Below are 17,786 nucleotides of genomic sequence, written 5' to 3'. Positions count from 1 at the left end.
TCCAGCCTCAAGAACTGAGGTGTGGGTAGCCGGCGCGGGGGGTCTGGGGCTCCCCCTTCCCCCTCCCGGGGAGGGGGGAGCTGCGCAGACAGCGGCGCGGCAGTGTGTGACGTCACACTAATTTGCTTGTTTTCGGTTGGGGAGTTCTATCCACTAGTTCGGTATTAGGTAGCAATTTTAACCAGAATAGGGGTTTGTTTTGGGGCGCTTACCTTTCTGGGTGCCTGTTCCGGTCGATGGCAGACATAGAATGCTTCCAACTACACGGGGGCTTCTATAGGCCATTGCTCCCCTTGCCTCTCTGAGGGGGCCCGGTTCTGGCCGTGGTCCCCGGTAGGCCTAAGAACTCCATACACATGACTGATGCCAAAGTCTGACATTAGCATATCAGCCTGGGATAGCTCCGGGGAGCCTCCGGGACTCACCCAGAAAATGGCGTTTCATTACATTCAACGCTGGTTTTTTGTAGTTTCCCATGATGTTGAATGCATTTTAACAATATAAGAGGGAAAAAAGTTGGGGAGGGGGGCAGGTGAGATTTTTTTCTCTGTATCTACTACTTGTTATATTTAATGCCAATGCAGCAGAGTGGTTAATGTGATGTATTGATAAGTTATATTAATATGATTTCTTTGTGCATTTGAAGGGAGGCTTTGGGGGTGGAATTTCTATATATACCACACTGCGTATGTGGGTAATGTGTGAAACCTTGATTTGGTATCAGGGCAATGTATCGGGACTCATAGTGGATTTAGTTGAATAATAGGTTAAAATACTTAGCGTATCGTGGTCCAGTGGTTTATGGGCGTGTGCTTGGGAGTACCCAAAGTGTAGGTACAAATCTTCCTCAATGAAAAAAAAATATTTTCTCATTGATAAATATCACGTTAATGTGATTTCTGTGTGTTTTTGAAGTTGGGGTGTAAGGTTTGGGATACTACTGCCCTTCCACCCAAGTTCTTGTGGGTCATGCGTAAACACTTGGACTGGGTTCAGTAGGGATCTCCAGAATACCTGTGTTTTCATTAGAAACCCCGTTGTATGTTTTTTTTTTTTACAAGTCGGCAGTGGTCTAGTGGTAGAGTATGTGGCTGGCAATGCCGGGGTTGTAGGTTCATGCCCATCTTACTGCCCTAGTGGATTTCTCATTAATATATATATATAGTATATATCATGTTAATGTAATTTGTCTGTGCATCAGTAGTAATAATAATCATTAGTTATTAAAAATAGAGGGCAATTACAGTACTGTGAATATATATAGTGGGTACTGTATATGTTTAAAAAAAACTATTTACACAGTGCATTTTAAGCATGTATGTAGTTGGATTATTCCAGTTGGGGATGGGAAGCTTGTATTTAGGTTTATTGAAGTCACCTAAGCCATCTACTGACCTTTTCTAAGGTGCAGATCAATTGTTGCCTAACACCTGGGTACCTCAAGTGCTATATAGTCATAATGGTTTAACGCTTTCTCCTGATAGTTCCTTTCCCTACTGGGTACCTATTTTACTGGTAGTTGACCAATGGCATCAGATGAAACTCTTTGTTCTGACCGTGGATGGAACCCTGGTCCCTTGATTGTGAGCCGAAGACATAAGTCATTGTGCTACAGGATGATACAAGTTTTGCTGACAACTGTTTGTTGTGGCTATAAGAAGTATATTATCAGCTAGCAGTATACAAAAAGGCTCATATCCTCCATAAACACAGTTCTACTAGGTTGAATAAACAAAATAATGAAAACAAAAATATGGTAATGGAACTGAAAGTGAAATGGTATTAGCTTTGTAAATAAATGATCTTCATTTATTTTCCAGATGTGCCAACGTGAATTTTGCTCGAAGAAATACATGCAACAGATGTGGCAGAGGTAAGTAAATCACTTAAAATGATTGTACTGTACAAAAATGATAGGTAACAAGGTCTTGATAATATTAACACAGTACAGTCAGTCATCATTATACATGATGACTGACTTGCATAATGAGTTTTGAAAAATGCACATTATGCAAGTCAGCATTTGCATAATGCTGACTTGAAAATTTAAGTTTCAACTCAGTTTTGAGACTGACTTGAAAATTTGAAGTCGGTTTCAAATGCATGTATAATGTGTTGACAAGTTGATAAAACAGAATACACTCTGGAGAAGGTGTCTTGGTAAGCATTTTGTTAAAATTGTAATTCACATAGTGTATCAAATTGGTATTATACTTATCCCTGCCCCGGTTGTTACGGCTTACATGTCCATTGCTAACTGCTAAAAATTGGCTTAACGGAATATTCCCTTGCTATTTGGTGGCCAACTGTGTTTTCTAGACAAAGATGTTTAACCACTTATCTATGTTTTTTTGTGTACTCAGGAGGCGGAACGCCCAGTGGTCGTGATGGCATCGTTGAACTTCTAGGTAATGGTGGTCAGGTTAAATTCCTAATTAATGTTACTTTATGGTAATAAGTATTCCATCCATCAGCATTAACTCTCAATTTGTGTAAGACTGGATTGAGGCAAGATGTGGGTGCTGGATTGGTTTTAGTCCCTCCAAATGATAGGTAATAACGTTATGCAGTACAATAGGGCAAACTCCTGGGCGTTGCAAAGGGTTTGTCTTGACTTTCCAGGCATGCTCTATTCATTCCCAGTTCTGGCCTGTTTTATAGAATGGATATATCTTTACAGTAGTGTTAACACGCACGAACACACCACCTTTCACTGCCTCGCCCAGTTACCATCATATCATGGTAACAGCAAGGGGGATGCCCATAGAGTAAAAGTCATGGGTTTTATGGAATGAAAGACGTTACCTCTTGGATAGAACATATGAAACAGCAGAAGGCTTATTGGCTCATGCAAAGCAGCTATAATTTATGTTGACCAGACCACACCCAGACCACACAAGTCACAATCGACTTGAGAATGGTCCAGGACGGAACGAAACGTCGTCGTCCGTTCACCTTCCAGTGTGTGGTCTGGTCAACGTTCTGCAGCCACGTTATTGTGACTCATCGCCTGCAGCTATAATTTATTCCCAACCACATTTGCTCCTGTCTAACCTTCACATGGAAGTCCCAACAATCCCACATCTATTATGTGGTAATCAGTTCTATAAATCTTCAACACTATTTTTAAACTAGTGATTACCAAAGTCTTCTGAATCTAACTTATGATCAAGGTATGAATCAAGGTATGATCAAGGTAACTTGTTCAGTTTTTATTCGTTGTTGTGTGTTATTTGTGGATATATTTTTATATAATTTGATATATTTTGTTGAGGTGGTCTTTTGTGTATTTAGTGCGTGTCCTATTAATATTTATCTTATTATATTGTAATTTAATTCGTTTGTATAGTTTCGTATTTAATTCGTGGTTGTATAAAGAAAAATTGTCATCCACATTTCCGTGGAAATAAACATTCCATGGAAATATTTGTGCCGTGAGTGTGGATCACTTAATTCTTCTGGGCTTCATTAGTAGTCAGGGAAAGTAGAAAATTCCAGTTTGGAGCAGGATGCTGCTTCTGGAAACTTTCCTTATTAAGACTACTCAATAGCTCGGTCGATAGCTTCGGCGTCACGCGTGGGGTCTGCGGTTCGAGTCTCCTAGAGCCCAGGTGAATGGAATGGTTGTATACAGGTTCTGTTCTGTGCTTGGATTATATCCTTCTTGCCCTGGAGTTCCTAATACCAGGGATAACTTTTATCCTTCTGTATGCTTTCTAGAATTTTTTTGTTGGTTGCCCAAAACTGAACTGTATAATCTAAATGGGGACCTTACAAGGGCAAGATAATGCTGAATAATAGCATTAATTGTTTTAGCGGTTTTGTTTATTTGGTTTTGTTTGTTTGGGCCTGTTGGTCATTTTGTTCATTTGTGGCCAACTCCTTTTCTGGTGACGAATGAGACGGCAGGCTTCCATTGCTTGTGGCTGCTTGGGAGGTTAGGCCGGGGGTGCATCATATGCAGTGTCCGGTGGCGGCTTTACAGCGTTACCTGAGGGCCACCAGTTCTGTGTTGGTGGAAGTGCTCTGAGTTGCTCTAGTTTCTCTGGTTCCCATGTTCCAGGCTCGTGTGTGTCTCGTTGTCTTCAGTGTACTAAAGACTCGCCAGCTGGTGGTCTACCCATGTGCCCATGATGTTCGGAATTATGCCACTCTTTCGGCTGCTTTTGGCAATATGTCTCGGGACGATATTTGCTTGTGTTGCTTGGGGCACCTGTTGCGGCCGCCTGTCTCTTCCTCGCGTTGAGACCTGCGGTGCAGCTGCCTCCCTGGTATGTCCCTGTTTTTTGTTCTCTGTGGGTAGTTAGCTTTAGGAAGCAGACAGGGGCTCCCCACAGAAAACCAGCATTGAATGTAATAAAACGGCAGTTTCTGGGTGAGCCTCGGAGGCTCCCTGACACCTTCCCTCCCTCTGGTCAGTGACATTAATCATTCAAGAACTAAATTGGTGGGTTGCCGGCTCACCTGGGCTGCGGGGAGTGGTAGCCGGATTAACGAGCGAAGGGCTAGTTGGGTGAAGACTTTCTTTCTGGAGGAGTTCTTTTGCTCTTTTGAGGATGTAGATCACAATTTTCAACCAGACAGTGGTCTGTTTTGATTTGCCGATATCTCTGGCTGTCTTCCCTGGTTGATGGTAAGTATGATATACTTTAAATGTAAACTGTTAATAGGCCATGCACCTATGCACCTCTGAGGGAGGGGGGCCAGGTTCTGGCTCTGGTCCCTGGTAGGCAACAAGAACTCTGACACAGGTGATCCCAAATACGATAGCACTATATCAGTGAGATTAGCTTCAGGGGAACCTCCGTGACTCCCAGAAACTGGCATTTCATTACATTCAACGCTCGTTTTTTGTAACTGTGGTGGACGGTTAGAAAAGTAAAATGAGAAAGTGGTGGTGGCCAAACCCGTTAGTAGTTTCAAAGTGTTATGTGACAGTGTACTGGGAAGATGGGACACAATAAGCATAGCTCTCATCCATGTAACAACACTTAGGTAATTACACACTCGAGTAAAATGAAACAAATTAAACTGAGGTCTATAGATTTGTCACATGGGCGACGGCAGAAATGTTACCCAGCTTTCGAGAACATTCAGAATTTGAACCTTTAAACACTAGAGGGAAGAGAGATGACATGGTTGCAATGCTCGTAAATCACAAAATGAACTAGGACAGACGGTTCCAGTTGGTGATATTACATAGAGGACATTAGTTAAAACTGGAAATAGGCCCCAGGAATATAATTTAAGTACAGTACACTATTTTCAGTTTGTGTAGTGAATATGCAATGATCTGAAGGAAGTGTAGTAGATGATGCAAATGCAATTCACAGCTTCAAAAGTTGGCAAGATAATACTAATAGTGTAGGAAATTTATCCTGTAATGAAGTTGCCCAATAAATGTTCTTGCTTAAATGAAGGCAAGAACTCAAAAGAACATCTGTTCACACCCATTTTCTGTGTACATGCTCATATTACATGTTTATCTGAGTTTACCCAAGAGCCACTAACACTAGTGGCCTTCAACGAGGACAAGAAGCCGGAGGCTTGTCGAAGGTCCCCCCCCCCCATTTCCCTTGATGGTCTTTTCCGTCTGTACTTTAAAACCCAATAGAGCTTTGGCATTAACGGCTTCAGCGGGTAGGCTGTTCCATGGGTTAATAACCCTGTGGGTGAAAAAGCATCTTCTGTTCTCAGTCCTACATTATGGCTTGTTGACCTTGAAACCATTGCTCCTTGTTTGTGTTACACCTAACCTTTCTAAAGAAATTTTCCGGATCATGGCGGCGATCGTCCTTTACCTATACCTGTGTCGTTGAAGATGACCACGACTTCAATATACAGTATGGGTTGAAGGCATAACTTGCGCAAATCATCAGCATCAATCTCTCGTCCCAACCTATTTGGGTCCAGCAGCAAGACAAGTCGAAATGGCGGGAGATAGGTTAGGATGCAGTGGATGACCAGCAGTGTCCTGTCCCCCCTCACTGCACCCTAGTTGTACTCCACAATGCTTTGCTGGGTCCACCTGCCTGCCTGCCTGCCTGCCTGTTGAACAATTCTGATGGTTTCCTCCACGCAGTATCCCTCACCTGGTTTTGCCCGCCAGTTGGAGCAGTTTACTGGAGTGTGGCCACTGTTGTATGCAAACAGCTACTAGGAGCCACAGGTGAGAGTTGAGCGCAGGTGGGGACCAGAGCAGACAAATCATCCAAAGGTACAATTGTTCCCTGTCAGAGGTACTACCCCTCACTGACACTCCAGACACCCCAGACACCCCATATGTATACATGTGAGGTGTAAAACTATATACACATGTATATAGTTTATGTAGGAAGAAAGTGGGGATTGAGGGCAGAATGCAATGTACAGTACAGCATTTGTATTTTTAGGGGTTTCATTTTTATTTGTATTGCAATATGATTGGCATCAGGGACTGGTAATACCTTTCTCGATCACCTGTGATCAAATACAATTTCAGATCGTAGTGGATCAGGCTCTGCAGCAGCGGCAGCAGCAGCAGCAGCGGCAGAAAAAAAGCGTCAGCTGGGCATAGAAATTGGCAAAGCTGCGGCAGAAAAGTCACATGGCTTGTTTAGTGCAGATGACTGGCAGTGTAGCAAGTAAGATTAATTTGCACAAAAATTGATTTTTTATATAATTTTGTTAATATGTGCATTGCCTATATAAAATAAATTTGAATTGCAAGTCATGTTACAATATATTTTCTTGCTGTTGACTATGTTTTGGCATTAAAATTAGGGCTGCAGTATGGAATATGATGTTTACACACAGAAATCACAATAGCGTGATGCATCAAATGAACAAATCCACAAGGGCCGTGACGAGGATTCGAACCTACGTCCGAGAGCATCCCAGACGCTGCTTTAATCGACTGAGCTACGACATGGTGTAAGAATTGCAACCAGAAATTCTACTGAATTTACTTGGATCCTGCAGCCTCTCCGAGACACAAACCAGGATTTTACACAATTTCCCCGTGCACTCGAGCTATGTCAATAGGCCGTTCAACCTCTTCGCCCTCACTTCATTACACACAGAAATCACGATAGCGTGATGCATCAAATGAACAAATCCAAGTAAATTCAGTTGAATTTCTGGTTGCAATTCTTACACCATGTCGTAGCTCAGTCGATTAAGGTAGCGTCTAGGATGCTTTCAGACGTAGGTTCGAATCCTTGTCACGGCCCTTGTGGATTTGTTCATATAAGGTTTGTGACGGAGCTGGATTTAGCAAATAGCCAGTTGGGTTTGATGTAGGTGTGGAGAGAGTATGGTGTATAGTGGAAAGGATGATGGTGAGGGTGGTGAAGGTGTTGGAGCGGTAGGCTGTGTTGGTGAGGAGGGGGGAGTGTTTTCGTTTTCGACTGGGCAACAGAAAATAACCTGATGTTTAACAGTGAATTCCAGGTACTCAGGTATGGTAAAAATGAGGACCTTAAATATAATACAAGGTACAAAATACCATCAATAGTAGGAAAGCAACATGTAAAGGACTTGGGAATAATGTGAAAAATGATAGGATGGATTACAAGAACTTTCAAATCCAGGGATCCCATCACAATGGTTGTACTATACAAATTACTTGTGCAGTCCCATCTTGGGTATTGCTCAGTACTCACTCAACCCTTCATAGGAGGGCAGATTGCCGAAATGGAGGGAATTCAGAGAACATATACGGCATACAGACGCGATAAAGTACCTAAATTATTGGGATCATCTCAAAGCTCTCCAAATGTACTTACTAGAAAGGAGACGAGAAAAATATCAAATAATATACACATTGAAAATACTGGAGGGCCAGGTCCCAAAATCTACACAGTAAAATAAGAACATACTGGAATGAACAGTGTGGAAGAAAATGAAGAATAGAACCAGTGAAGAGCAGGGGTGCCATAGGCACAATCAGACAACATTGTATAAACATCAGAGGTCCACAGTTGTTCAACATCCTCCCAACGAGTATAAGAAATATTGCTGGAACAACTGTGGACATCTTCAAGAGAAAACTAGATAATTTTTTCCAAGGTGTGCTGGACCAACCAGGCTGTGGTGGATATGTGGGCCTGCGGGCCGCTCCAAGCAACAGCCTAGTGGACCAAGCTCTCGCAAGTCAAGCCTGGCCTCAGGCTGGGCTTGGGGAGTAGAAGGACTCCCAGAACCCGATCAAGCAGGTATCAAGCAATGTAGGTAATACATTCTTGTTGATACTGTAGTTGTTACATCTACAGGTGAGGAACTGGAGATAAATATGGATATCTTCGTAGGCTTGATTTATTGTAAGAAACAGATCAAATCTTGGGTACACCCACTAGTCCTGCTCTGCCTGGGGTATGAGTGCTGTGGCCCTATTCCTGCTGGTGTCAGAGATCATGTGGCTCTAGAAGCCTCTTAACTGACCACATATTAAAGGATGACATGGATGGTGAGGTGGGGTGTACCCTGTACTTACCAAATTCTGCTTGCAGAGGTTGAGCTTTAGTTCTTTGGTCCTGCCTCTTGACTGTCAGTCAACTGGTGTACAGATTCCTGAGCCTATTGGACTCTATCATATCTACATTTAAAACTGTGTTTGGAGTCAGCCTCCACCACATCACTTCCTAATGCATTCCATTTATTTACTGCTCTGACACTGAAAAAAAATTCTAATATCTTTGTGGCTAATTTTGTTTTCAATTTCCACCCATCCTCTTGTACTACCTGTGTTAAATAATGTTATTCTCTACCCAATCAATTCCCCAGATAATTTTGTATGTGGTAATCATGTCTCGCCCAAACTCTTGTCTTCTAGCGACGTGAGATGCAATTCATGTATCCTTTTCTTGTAACTCATACCTAGTAGTTATGGAACTAGTCTAGTGGCAAACTTTTGGACCTTCTCCAACTTCATCTTATGCTTGACAAGATATGGACTTCATACTGGAGCCTCGCACTCTAGAATTGGTCTGACATGGGGTATACAACATTCTAAATGATTCCTTACACAAATTACTAAAGGCAGTTTTGATGGTAGCCAGTCTCATATGTGCTGCTGTTGGTATCATTTATATGTTGGCTTCAGGAGACAGGTTTGGTGTGATATCAACACCTAGATCCTTCTCTCTGTCCATTTCATGTTGGATTTTGTTTCCCATTTGGTACCTTGTGTCTGGCTGCCGCCTCTCTCCACCTAGCTTCATTACTTTACACTTATTTGAGTTAAACTCTATTAGACATTTGTTGAACTATTCTTTAAGCTTGTCCAGGTCATCTTGTAGCCTCTTGCTATCTTCCTGTCTTAATCTGCCTCATAATTTTTGCATCATCAGCAAATGTTGAAAGGAATGAGTCTATTCCCTCTGGGAGATCATTTACATATACAGTACAGGTATCAGAAACAGGATAGGTCCAAGAATTGGAACCTGTGGGACTCCACTAATCTCATCTCACCACTCTGAGACCTTGCCCTTGACAGTGACTCACTGTTTTCTTCTGCTTAGGTACTCCCTTATCCACTGGAGTTTCTTCCATGTTATTGCTGCATGCATTTTCAACTTATGCACTTGTGTATCTTATGGGGTACTGTCAGACTTTCTGGCAATCCCAAAAAATATGCAGTGTGCCCACCCTTCTCGTGTCAAATTTTTGTCACCTGTTCATAGAATTCTGTTAAACCTGTAAAGCAAGATTTGCCATCCCTGAACCCATTCTGGTGATGTGTTGTAAAGTTCTTTCTCTCCAGATGTTTCTACTAGTTTTTTCTAGTGATCTTCATCACCTTGCATGGTATGAAAGTTAGGGACACAGGCCTAACTTCAGTGCCTCCTGTCTGTCTTCCTTGTATATTGGGACCACATTAGCCATCTTCCAAATTTTTGGCAGTTCTCCTGTTACCAGTGACTTGTTATATACCATTGAGAATGGTAGGCATAGTGCTTCTGTACTCTTTTTATATCTATGGTGAGATTCCATGTTGGTCACAGCCTTTGCCACATCACATTCAAGCAAATGCTTCCTCACCTCCCCACTGATACTCTTGAACTGGTCCAGTGGTGCCTGGTAAGACATTTCCCCTCTCTTAGTTCAGGAACTTCTCATTACTGTATCGTGAAAACTTCCTGGAATCTTTTATCGAGTTCTTCGTACGCTTTGTCATTTGTAGTGAACCTGTGTGCCCCTATTCTCAGTTTCTTTACCTGTTCCTTCACTGTTGTTTTCCTGCTGATATGTCTGCAACAATTTGGGTTGGGTTTGCTTTTTTAGCTATGTCGTTTTTCACTCTGCTTCTCTTCTCCCCTTGAGGTACTCACTCCTGGCCCTCTGGTATCTTCCTCTGCTCTGTGTGTCCTGTTATTTCTGTAGTTTCTCCGTACTGCCTGTACTTTGTTGCTTAGCCATCTTATATGTGGGTGGTGAGGTGGGGTGTATTTACTATATGCCTGCAGGATTAAGCTGTAAACTCGTGAACCCCTCCTTTCTAACCATCGCTCGTCTAACTCCCTATCCATTTTCGTCTTATCATACCTGCTACAAATTTCTCGCTCACTCTTCCCCCTTCCCCCTCCATTTGAGCTGTCAATGAAGTTTGTGTTATATCTTTGCCGAACTTCATTTTAGCTATCCTGTAAGGTTGCTCCAAGTTCTCCATACAAATATTTTCCTATCATTTCTTCACATTCACCACTGTCCCTTTTATTTTCCATCTCATTTCTTTCTCTAGTTCTTTGATTTGTACCTCCACTTTGTCAGTCAGTTAATTTCCTTATCCTACTGCAAAACCTGCAAGAAAACCTCCTTTCTTTTCTTCATCCATAGTGTTTTCATTTGTTCATCCATGGCGCTTCACTGTTCATCCACGGCGTTTCACTGTTCATCCACGGCGTTTCACTGTTCATCCACGGCGTTTCACTGTTCATCCACGGCGTTTCACTGTTCATCCACGGCGTTTCACTGTTCATCCACAGCGTTTCACTGTTCATCCACGGCGTTTCACTGCTCATCCACAGTGAAACCCTTGAAATTAACACCTGTTGTCCTTCCATATGGCAACCACCATCTTTGTTACTTACACTGCTTTTGTTTTGAAATAACAACTATACCTGTCCAAATATTTCACTCACTTTTGCATATTTGCTTTATCGTCTTTTTTTTTTTTTAAATTCCCTCAAGCTCCATGATTGTTTAGGACATGACTCACGGTGCTCAACATGTTCTACAATACTTTGGTAGTTTGGTTTGTTTTTTGAGCTTCTTGATGTAGCAGCTGGCTTGGCGGGAGGTCTTGGGGGGGGGGGGGTTATGTAAAGTGTTGCGTAAGTATTATTCAACAAATTCAACAAAATAATATAAAATTATTGGAATGACATCTAATGGGTAAAGAATAAATTTTGTATTCCAGAGAAAATTAAAATAATAATAATATAGTACAGTAGTAATACAATGAATTTATTGTACAGGTATTACAATAAATTTATGATTAGTACAATGTATAACATCCTTGGTATTAGCAATTTTTCTTATTCAAGGTTTGCAACTCTCTATATATATTTTTTTTCACCATTGTAGTCTTCATTATGTATATTTTGATCACATTTATTATAGAGCTAAAACAAATTTCGTAGTATCATGCACGAAACGTAAATATACAGAACTAATTTATCAGATATACACTGAAAAGACTGCTGCTACAAATGCCCGAGACTTCGTGTATCCATACATAGCCATGCGTGATTTGTTCCTGCTGTAGGCTGACCAACTTTATATTACACACACACACACACACCCTTCCCAAACAACCTTTTTTCCTTTCCAAACACCCCCTCCACACTGATGCAACTCTTTCCCCTCCTTACTTCTGCAGTAATTTAAAATTAATATTTTTATTCTTCCAAGGTGTGGCAATGTCAACTGGGCGCGACGACAAACTTGCAACATGTGCAATGCTCCAAAATTTGGTGATTTAGAGGAGCGCACAGGTTACGGAGGTGGCTTTAATGAAAGAGAGGGTGTTGAATACATCCACCGTGAAGAATCGGATGATGAATATGACGAGTTTGGAAGGAAGAAAAAGAAATTTAGGAATAAAATTCCAGTGTCGTCCAGTGAAACAAAAAAGGTTAGAAATACCTGTTAAGGGTTGTGGATGCTTTTTTATTTGTATTTGTTAATTTTTCCTTCAGATTTCTTTCTGGATGATAACTTGTATTTAATAAAAAAATTCTCATTGAAAGTGGATAGTATAGTTTCTAGTGGCAGTTTCCAGAATCAGTCTTATATATACAGTAGTAGTAATGTATCAGTGGAATGCATTCTAGAAAGGTTTCTTAACCATTGGACAGTGGCCATGAGAAAATGGTTATACCTGCCTACGCGCAAAAGATACACAAATTCTAGAAAAAAATTCATTATAGAATTATTGTGTCCTCCTTGGATGTTTCATTGATTATCACTTGTTTCTCTGTATTTATAAGTGTGTGTGTTGTGTAACTTGATAAATCACATAATTCATGATAATGTTTCAATTGATTATTGGTTTGTCTGTGTTACCTGGGGGTGGGGGGGGGGGCCTCATGATGCTCCCTCACACACTCCTCTAGTCCCCATATCGAAATCAACAATTGACCCCAATGTGCACCAGAGAAACACAGCGACCTTAGCAACTCCCCTAAGGACTTTCCAGGCATTCACACTGTCCCTGGAGGGTGGTAAGGTAGAACGTGTGGCATTGAGAAGGCGAGTACCAGTGGCAATAATGTCCACCAGGTCACACTGGTGGTCAGTATCTTGAGATGATTTCGGGGGTTTTTAGTGTCCCCGCGGCCCGGTCCTCGACTAGGCCTCCACCCCCAGGAAGCAGCCCGTGACAGCTGACTAACACCCAGGTACCTATTTTACTGCTAGGTAACAGGGGCATAGGGTGAAAGAAACTCTGCCCAATGTTTCTCGCCAGCGCCTGGGATCGAACCCAGGACCACAGGATCACAAGTCCAGCGTGCTGTCCGCTCGGCCGACCGGCTCCCTATACCGGTGGACCGACCGGTCCACCATACCCTCAAAATAATTTGAGGCTATGGTCATAGATACCTTCAACCTTGAATCATCTTTACTCAGTGTTTAATGTATTTCCATTAACACTATCGCACTCTGTTGCCTATGCCCGTCTTCACTCATTTTTCCCTCGAGACGTCTCGGGTGACGAGGTCTGTAGTCACTCGTTAAAATATTAGTTAAAAATTTTAATTTTATCCGATCAATCTGGGAGTGGTTTCAAAACAAGTGCCTTTAAATTGTGCACAATTTGATACCAAAAATGAAAGACGTAACACGAAAATTTGTCAGGACACTGGAAAGATATAAATAATTTTGTGGTGATGAGCGTCCAAAAGTTAAAATATTTAAAATTCCATTTATTGTTCTAATATTATGGGACTAGTTTTAAAATACTCACCTTTATTTTGCAAACAATTTGATACTAAAATGAAACACGTAACACACAAATTTGTTATCAAACTGAACGAGAGTATACATTAGTCTGCAGGTGTGCCAATTGGTGATCGTTCACTGGTAACTGAGCCGACTTTAGGCTTGAAATTGAAATTGAAATTGAAATAAGTTTATTGAGGTAAAATACACACAAAGGGATGAGGTAGCTCAAGCTATTCTCACCCCGTTCAGTACAACGTGTTAATATATACATATACACACATCACAAATAAACATATTACCAAACATTCTGAGAGGTAAAAATATACATTTCCTCCCTCACAAGGAGTATGGTATCAGACGTACACACAAATACTTTTATGACCTAGGTATACTGTATAGACAATTTGCAAGACACCTGCAGATAATTCAACAAAATATTACAATCTTGGTGCAAAATTCTTATATCTCTCAAGAATATCATCAACCTTTCCGTTGTGACACATCCAGGCTATTTGTTCAGGAACAGTCCTTATCTCAGTGTTTCTATATACACTAATCAACGGACAATCAAGAATATAATGGGCAAGGGTGTGAGACCTTAACATACCACATAGTTTACACTTCGTGTCATTACCATGAACATCTATCCCATATTCCCAGTAATATTTGTACCCAAGCCTGAGCCGCATGTACACAGAGTCACTCCAAGCATTTCTCCTTTTACCATAAGTGAAATGGGTGTTTTGACTCACATACATGTAGTGTTGCATGGTTTGACTACTCTCATACATTATCTCTCTCCTCTCCACTCCCGCCTGTGCCTGAATATTTCTGATTTTGCTTCTTATTTGTCTCATTGTGAATTCACATTCAATGTCAACTTGTGGTTTTGATGTGGCACGTTTGGCCAAGTCATCCGCCACCTCGTTGAGCACTATTCCAACATGAGATGGAATCCACATGAATTTCACACTATAACCTTTCAGCTGTATCTCAGTTATTCTTCTCTTACAGTCCTCCACTATAGACATGAAGACTGGGTTTCTACTGTTTAACCCTTAAACTGCGCAACGCGCCTGCAGGCTCACGTCTGGTTTGCGCAACGCGCCTCCGGGTATTTGTATTTTTCACGTTCCATTCAAAACTCCCGCGGCTACATGGGGTTCACATCAGCTTCCTCAGGGCTCTTGTAAACAGACGCCATCTTTAAAAAAAATCGTGGTCCACATTCCCGGGTGTGGGAGCCTCAGTAGTGTGTGAGCAACCAAGGCTGGCGCTCGCAGCATGAGCGCACAGCACTGCTGTTCAGCATGTGACCACAGCATCGCCAAATAATGTCAAAATATATATATAACTTGTATTATTTAGCTATGATAGTGTTATATTAGAGCCCGAGTGTGATAATGACTGGGTACAATGTTCAAATATCAGTGATTCAATGCTGTTCACGATGTTCACAGCTCTAGCCACAGCATTATTTCGTTCATCTAGGAATCTTCAAATGATTTCTTAGGTTCCTTTTCAAAATAAACGTGTGGTCAATTATTCATTTACAGGAATTAGTGACCAGGATTGTGATAATAGCAGGATTGTGGCTATAATTAGCGTTGTGCGTAGTATTGTGGAAGGAGGAATTTTGATGAGGGAGGGAGGGCGAGAATTGAGGTAGCCTCATCGTGTGTGTGGCTGCCACTCTTGTTTTGCTCACCATACTAGCTTAGTGGTTCGCTATGGGCAACACATATGTACATGGGTATATATAGTGTGTGTATATAGAGTAAGAACAGCAACCGGAGAATGTTGAGAGGAGCTATTTTGGTGAGGGAGGTGACGTAATCGTAGCGTCGTCTGCTGTGTGATTTTTCATGCAGTGTATGGTGGCCACTGTACTGTTTGGACACAATACCGGCTTACTTGCATAGTTCTGGTAAATAAAACATGTAGATAGGTATATAGAACATGTGTAATAAGAGCTATAACAATATGGTGGGAGGAGCAATGTTGGCGAGTAAGATGTTGGAGTGAGGGAGACTGGCTGGGTGTGGCTGCTCTCACTCGAGGTGTTCTGAATGTGTTCATGGCCAAATGCTGCTATTGGCCCATATGAGGCAGCTGCTATTGGCCCATACGGGGCAGCTGCTATTGGCCCATATGGGACAGCTGCTATTGGCCCATACGGGGCACCTGCTATTGGCCCATACGAGGCAGCTGATATTGGCCCATACGAGGCAGATGATATTGGCCCATACGAGGTAGCTGCTATTGGCCCATACGAGGCAGCTGATATTGGCCCATACGAGGCAACTGATATTGGCCCATACGAGGCAGCTGATGTTGGCCCATACGAGGTAGCTGCTATTGGCCCATACGGGGCAGCTGATATTGGCCCATACGAGGTAGCTGCTATTGGCCCATACGAGGCAGCTGCTATTGGCCCATACGGGGCAGCTGCTATTGGCCCATACGAGGCAGCTGATATTGGCCCATACGAGGCAGCTGATATTGGCCCATACGAGGCAACTGCTATTGGCCCATGCGAGGCAACTGCTATTGGCCCATACGAGGCAGCTGCTCTTGGCCCATACGGGGAAGCTGCTATTGGCCCATACGAGGCAGCTGATATTGGCCCATACGAGGCAGCTGCTATTGGCTCATACGAAGCAGCTGCTACGCGGTGTTCTGAATGTGTTGATGGTGAATGTATATAGTGTGTGACAGTGTATAGTGTGTAAATAGATTGTATATATACACAAATTAGCATGGTATATAGTAAATATGTGCTGCATATGTGTACACAAGTTTCATGCACGTAACACAGTGTCGACGGACAGTACGGATGTTGTACTGCGATATTATAGTGTACGTGTTCATTATACATTGGATTGGCACATAAAAACGATGAAATTGTATTTGGAAAGGTGCGGAAAAAATGAACGAAAATATATTCGCGGCAACTCGTGCGCCCCGCCCCGAGCGCCCCACCGCCCCCAAGAGCTTACGGCACGGGCGCACGGGGAATGATGACGTCACGCCCCAACTTCCGGACCCCATAGCAGCCAAAGTAAGTACAATCTCGACTTTTTTTTTACATACCCATACTGAGGGAAGGGTTTTTGACACTTTAAAAAGAAAAAAGAATTTTTTCCAGAGAATTTATTTCCTGCGCACTGCGGGGGTGTCACATTTGGAGGCAACGCAGTTAAGGGGTTAAGGACTCCAGTGCTCCTCGGCTATCGACAAATACAAAAACATTTTTGTCGTCATGACGTACTTCCTCCAAACACGCCAGAATGGCCTGCAGTTCAGCTTGTGTGGATGATATATAATTACTAAGCCGGAGTTCAATTATCCTGTCCACAGTACCAAACTCCGTATAATCCCTTATTAGGACACCACACCCTGCCCTGCCATCCTCCGCCACCGACCCGTCGCAATATACATGTAAACTGTTGCCTCTTGGTAACCGAGATATCATGCTTCCATACAAACACCGTAATTGTCCCGGTTCATGATGAATCTTTTTCACCTTGAGGGGTACAATTTCGACGTCTATTTTCTGTACTTTCCAGGGAGCAGACATATTACACTTTCGAGAGGGTTTACAGCAGTCAAATACGTCGTATTCCCTGAGGTCATGAGCTAATCCTCTCGTATAGCGAGTCTCCCTCAGTTTCCTGGAAGTGTGTACGTCACTCAAGCAGGTCTGAACGCTCTCAAACAGCTTATCCCCTCCTTTTCTCCGCATGAAACGAATAGATACTCTAGTGTTAATGTCACGGACTCTATCACACACACTCTGTAAATTGAATTCCATTCTCATTATTTCAATCATTGCATTTCTTTGACATCCAAGAATAATCCTCATAGCCTCGTTCTGTATCAGCTCTATTTTTTGAATTCTGCCTTGGCCTGTGTAAGACAATACGGGTGCTGCGTAGTCTATCAGGGATCGAACAGTGCTTATGTATAACATCCGCAAGATAGGTACCCCAACACCTTTACCAGAAAAAGCCAGTGCTTTTAGAGGATGCAGACGGGCTTTACATAAGGTGCTGATATGATTTATTTCAGCATTTTTACTCTCACATGTGTATCCAACATACATGCCCAGATACTTGTACTTCTGTACACGGCTCAGTTCCACACCATTTAGAGTAAGTGTTATATTTCTTCGTTTCCTATACTCGTATTTGGTTTTATCTGCATTTATAACTAAGCCTAACTTGTGACAGGTTGTACCAAGTATGTTAAGAGCATCTTGAATTTTGTTCCCAGAAGTGCCTTGTATAAGAATGTCATCAGCATATATGATCGTCGTGACCCCTGGAGGATACATCTCTGATGCTAATCTGTTCATTAAT

General features: G+C 42.2%; 1 protein-coding gene across 6 annotated transcripts in view; it reads left to right on the top strand.

Annotated features, from left to right (window-relative positions):
• The window catches only part of LOC123764045 (zinc finger Ran-binding domain-containing protein 2), a 51,442-nt gene that overhangs the window by 10,142 nt on the left and 23,514 nt on the right, over nucleotides 1–17,786 (top strand). For 4 of the 6 annotated variants that reach the window (XR_006773520.2, XM_045751528.2, XM_045751530.2 and 1 more), the window contains exons 2-5: nucleotides 1,821–1,873; nucleotides 2,364–2,408; nucleotides 6,482–6,623; nucleotides 11,893–12,115. Coding sequence is in view for 4 of the 6 variants with exons in the window: in XM_045751528.2 (XP_045607484.1) it covers nucleotides 1,821–1,873; nucleotides 2,364–2,408; nucleotides 6,482–6,623; nucleotides 11,893–12,115 (463 nt within the window). In the remaining 2 variants the exon portion in view is untranslated. The remainder of the gene's footprint in view (nucleotides 1–1,820; nucleotides 1,874–2,363; nucleotides 2,409–6,481; nucleotides 6,624–11,892; nucleotides 12,116–17,786) is intronic. The other 2 variants (XR_011229427.1, XM_045751531.2) reach the window with 1 other exon arrangement.

Source organism: Procambarus clarkii, chromosome 23 (genome assembly GCF_040958095.1).
Source record: "Procambarus clarkii isolate CNS0578487 chromosome 23, FALCON_Pclarkii_2.0, whole genome shotgun sequence".
NCBI classification, from domain to species: Eukaryota; Metazoa; Arthropoda; class Malacostraca; order Decapoda; family Cambaridae; genus Procambarus; species Procambarus clarkii.
This window is presented reverse-complemented; position numbering and strand designations above follow the sequence as displayed.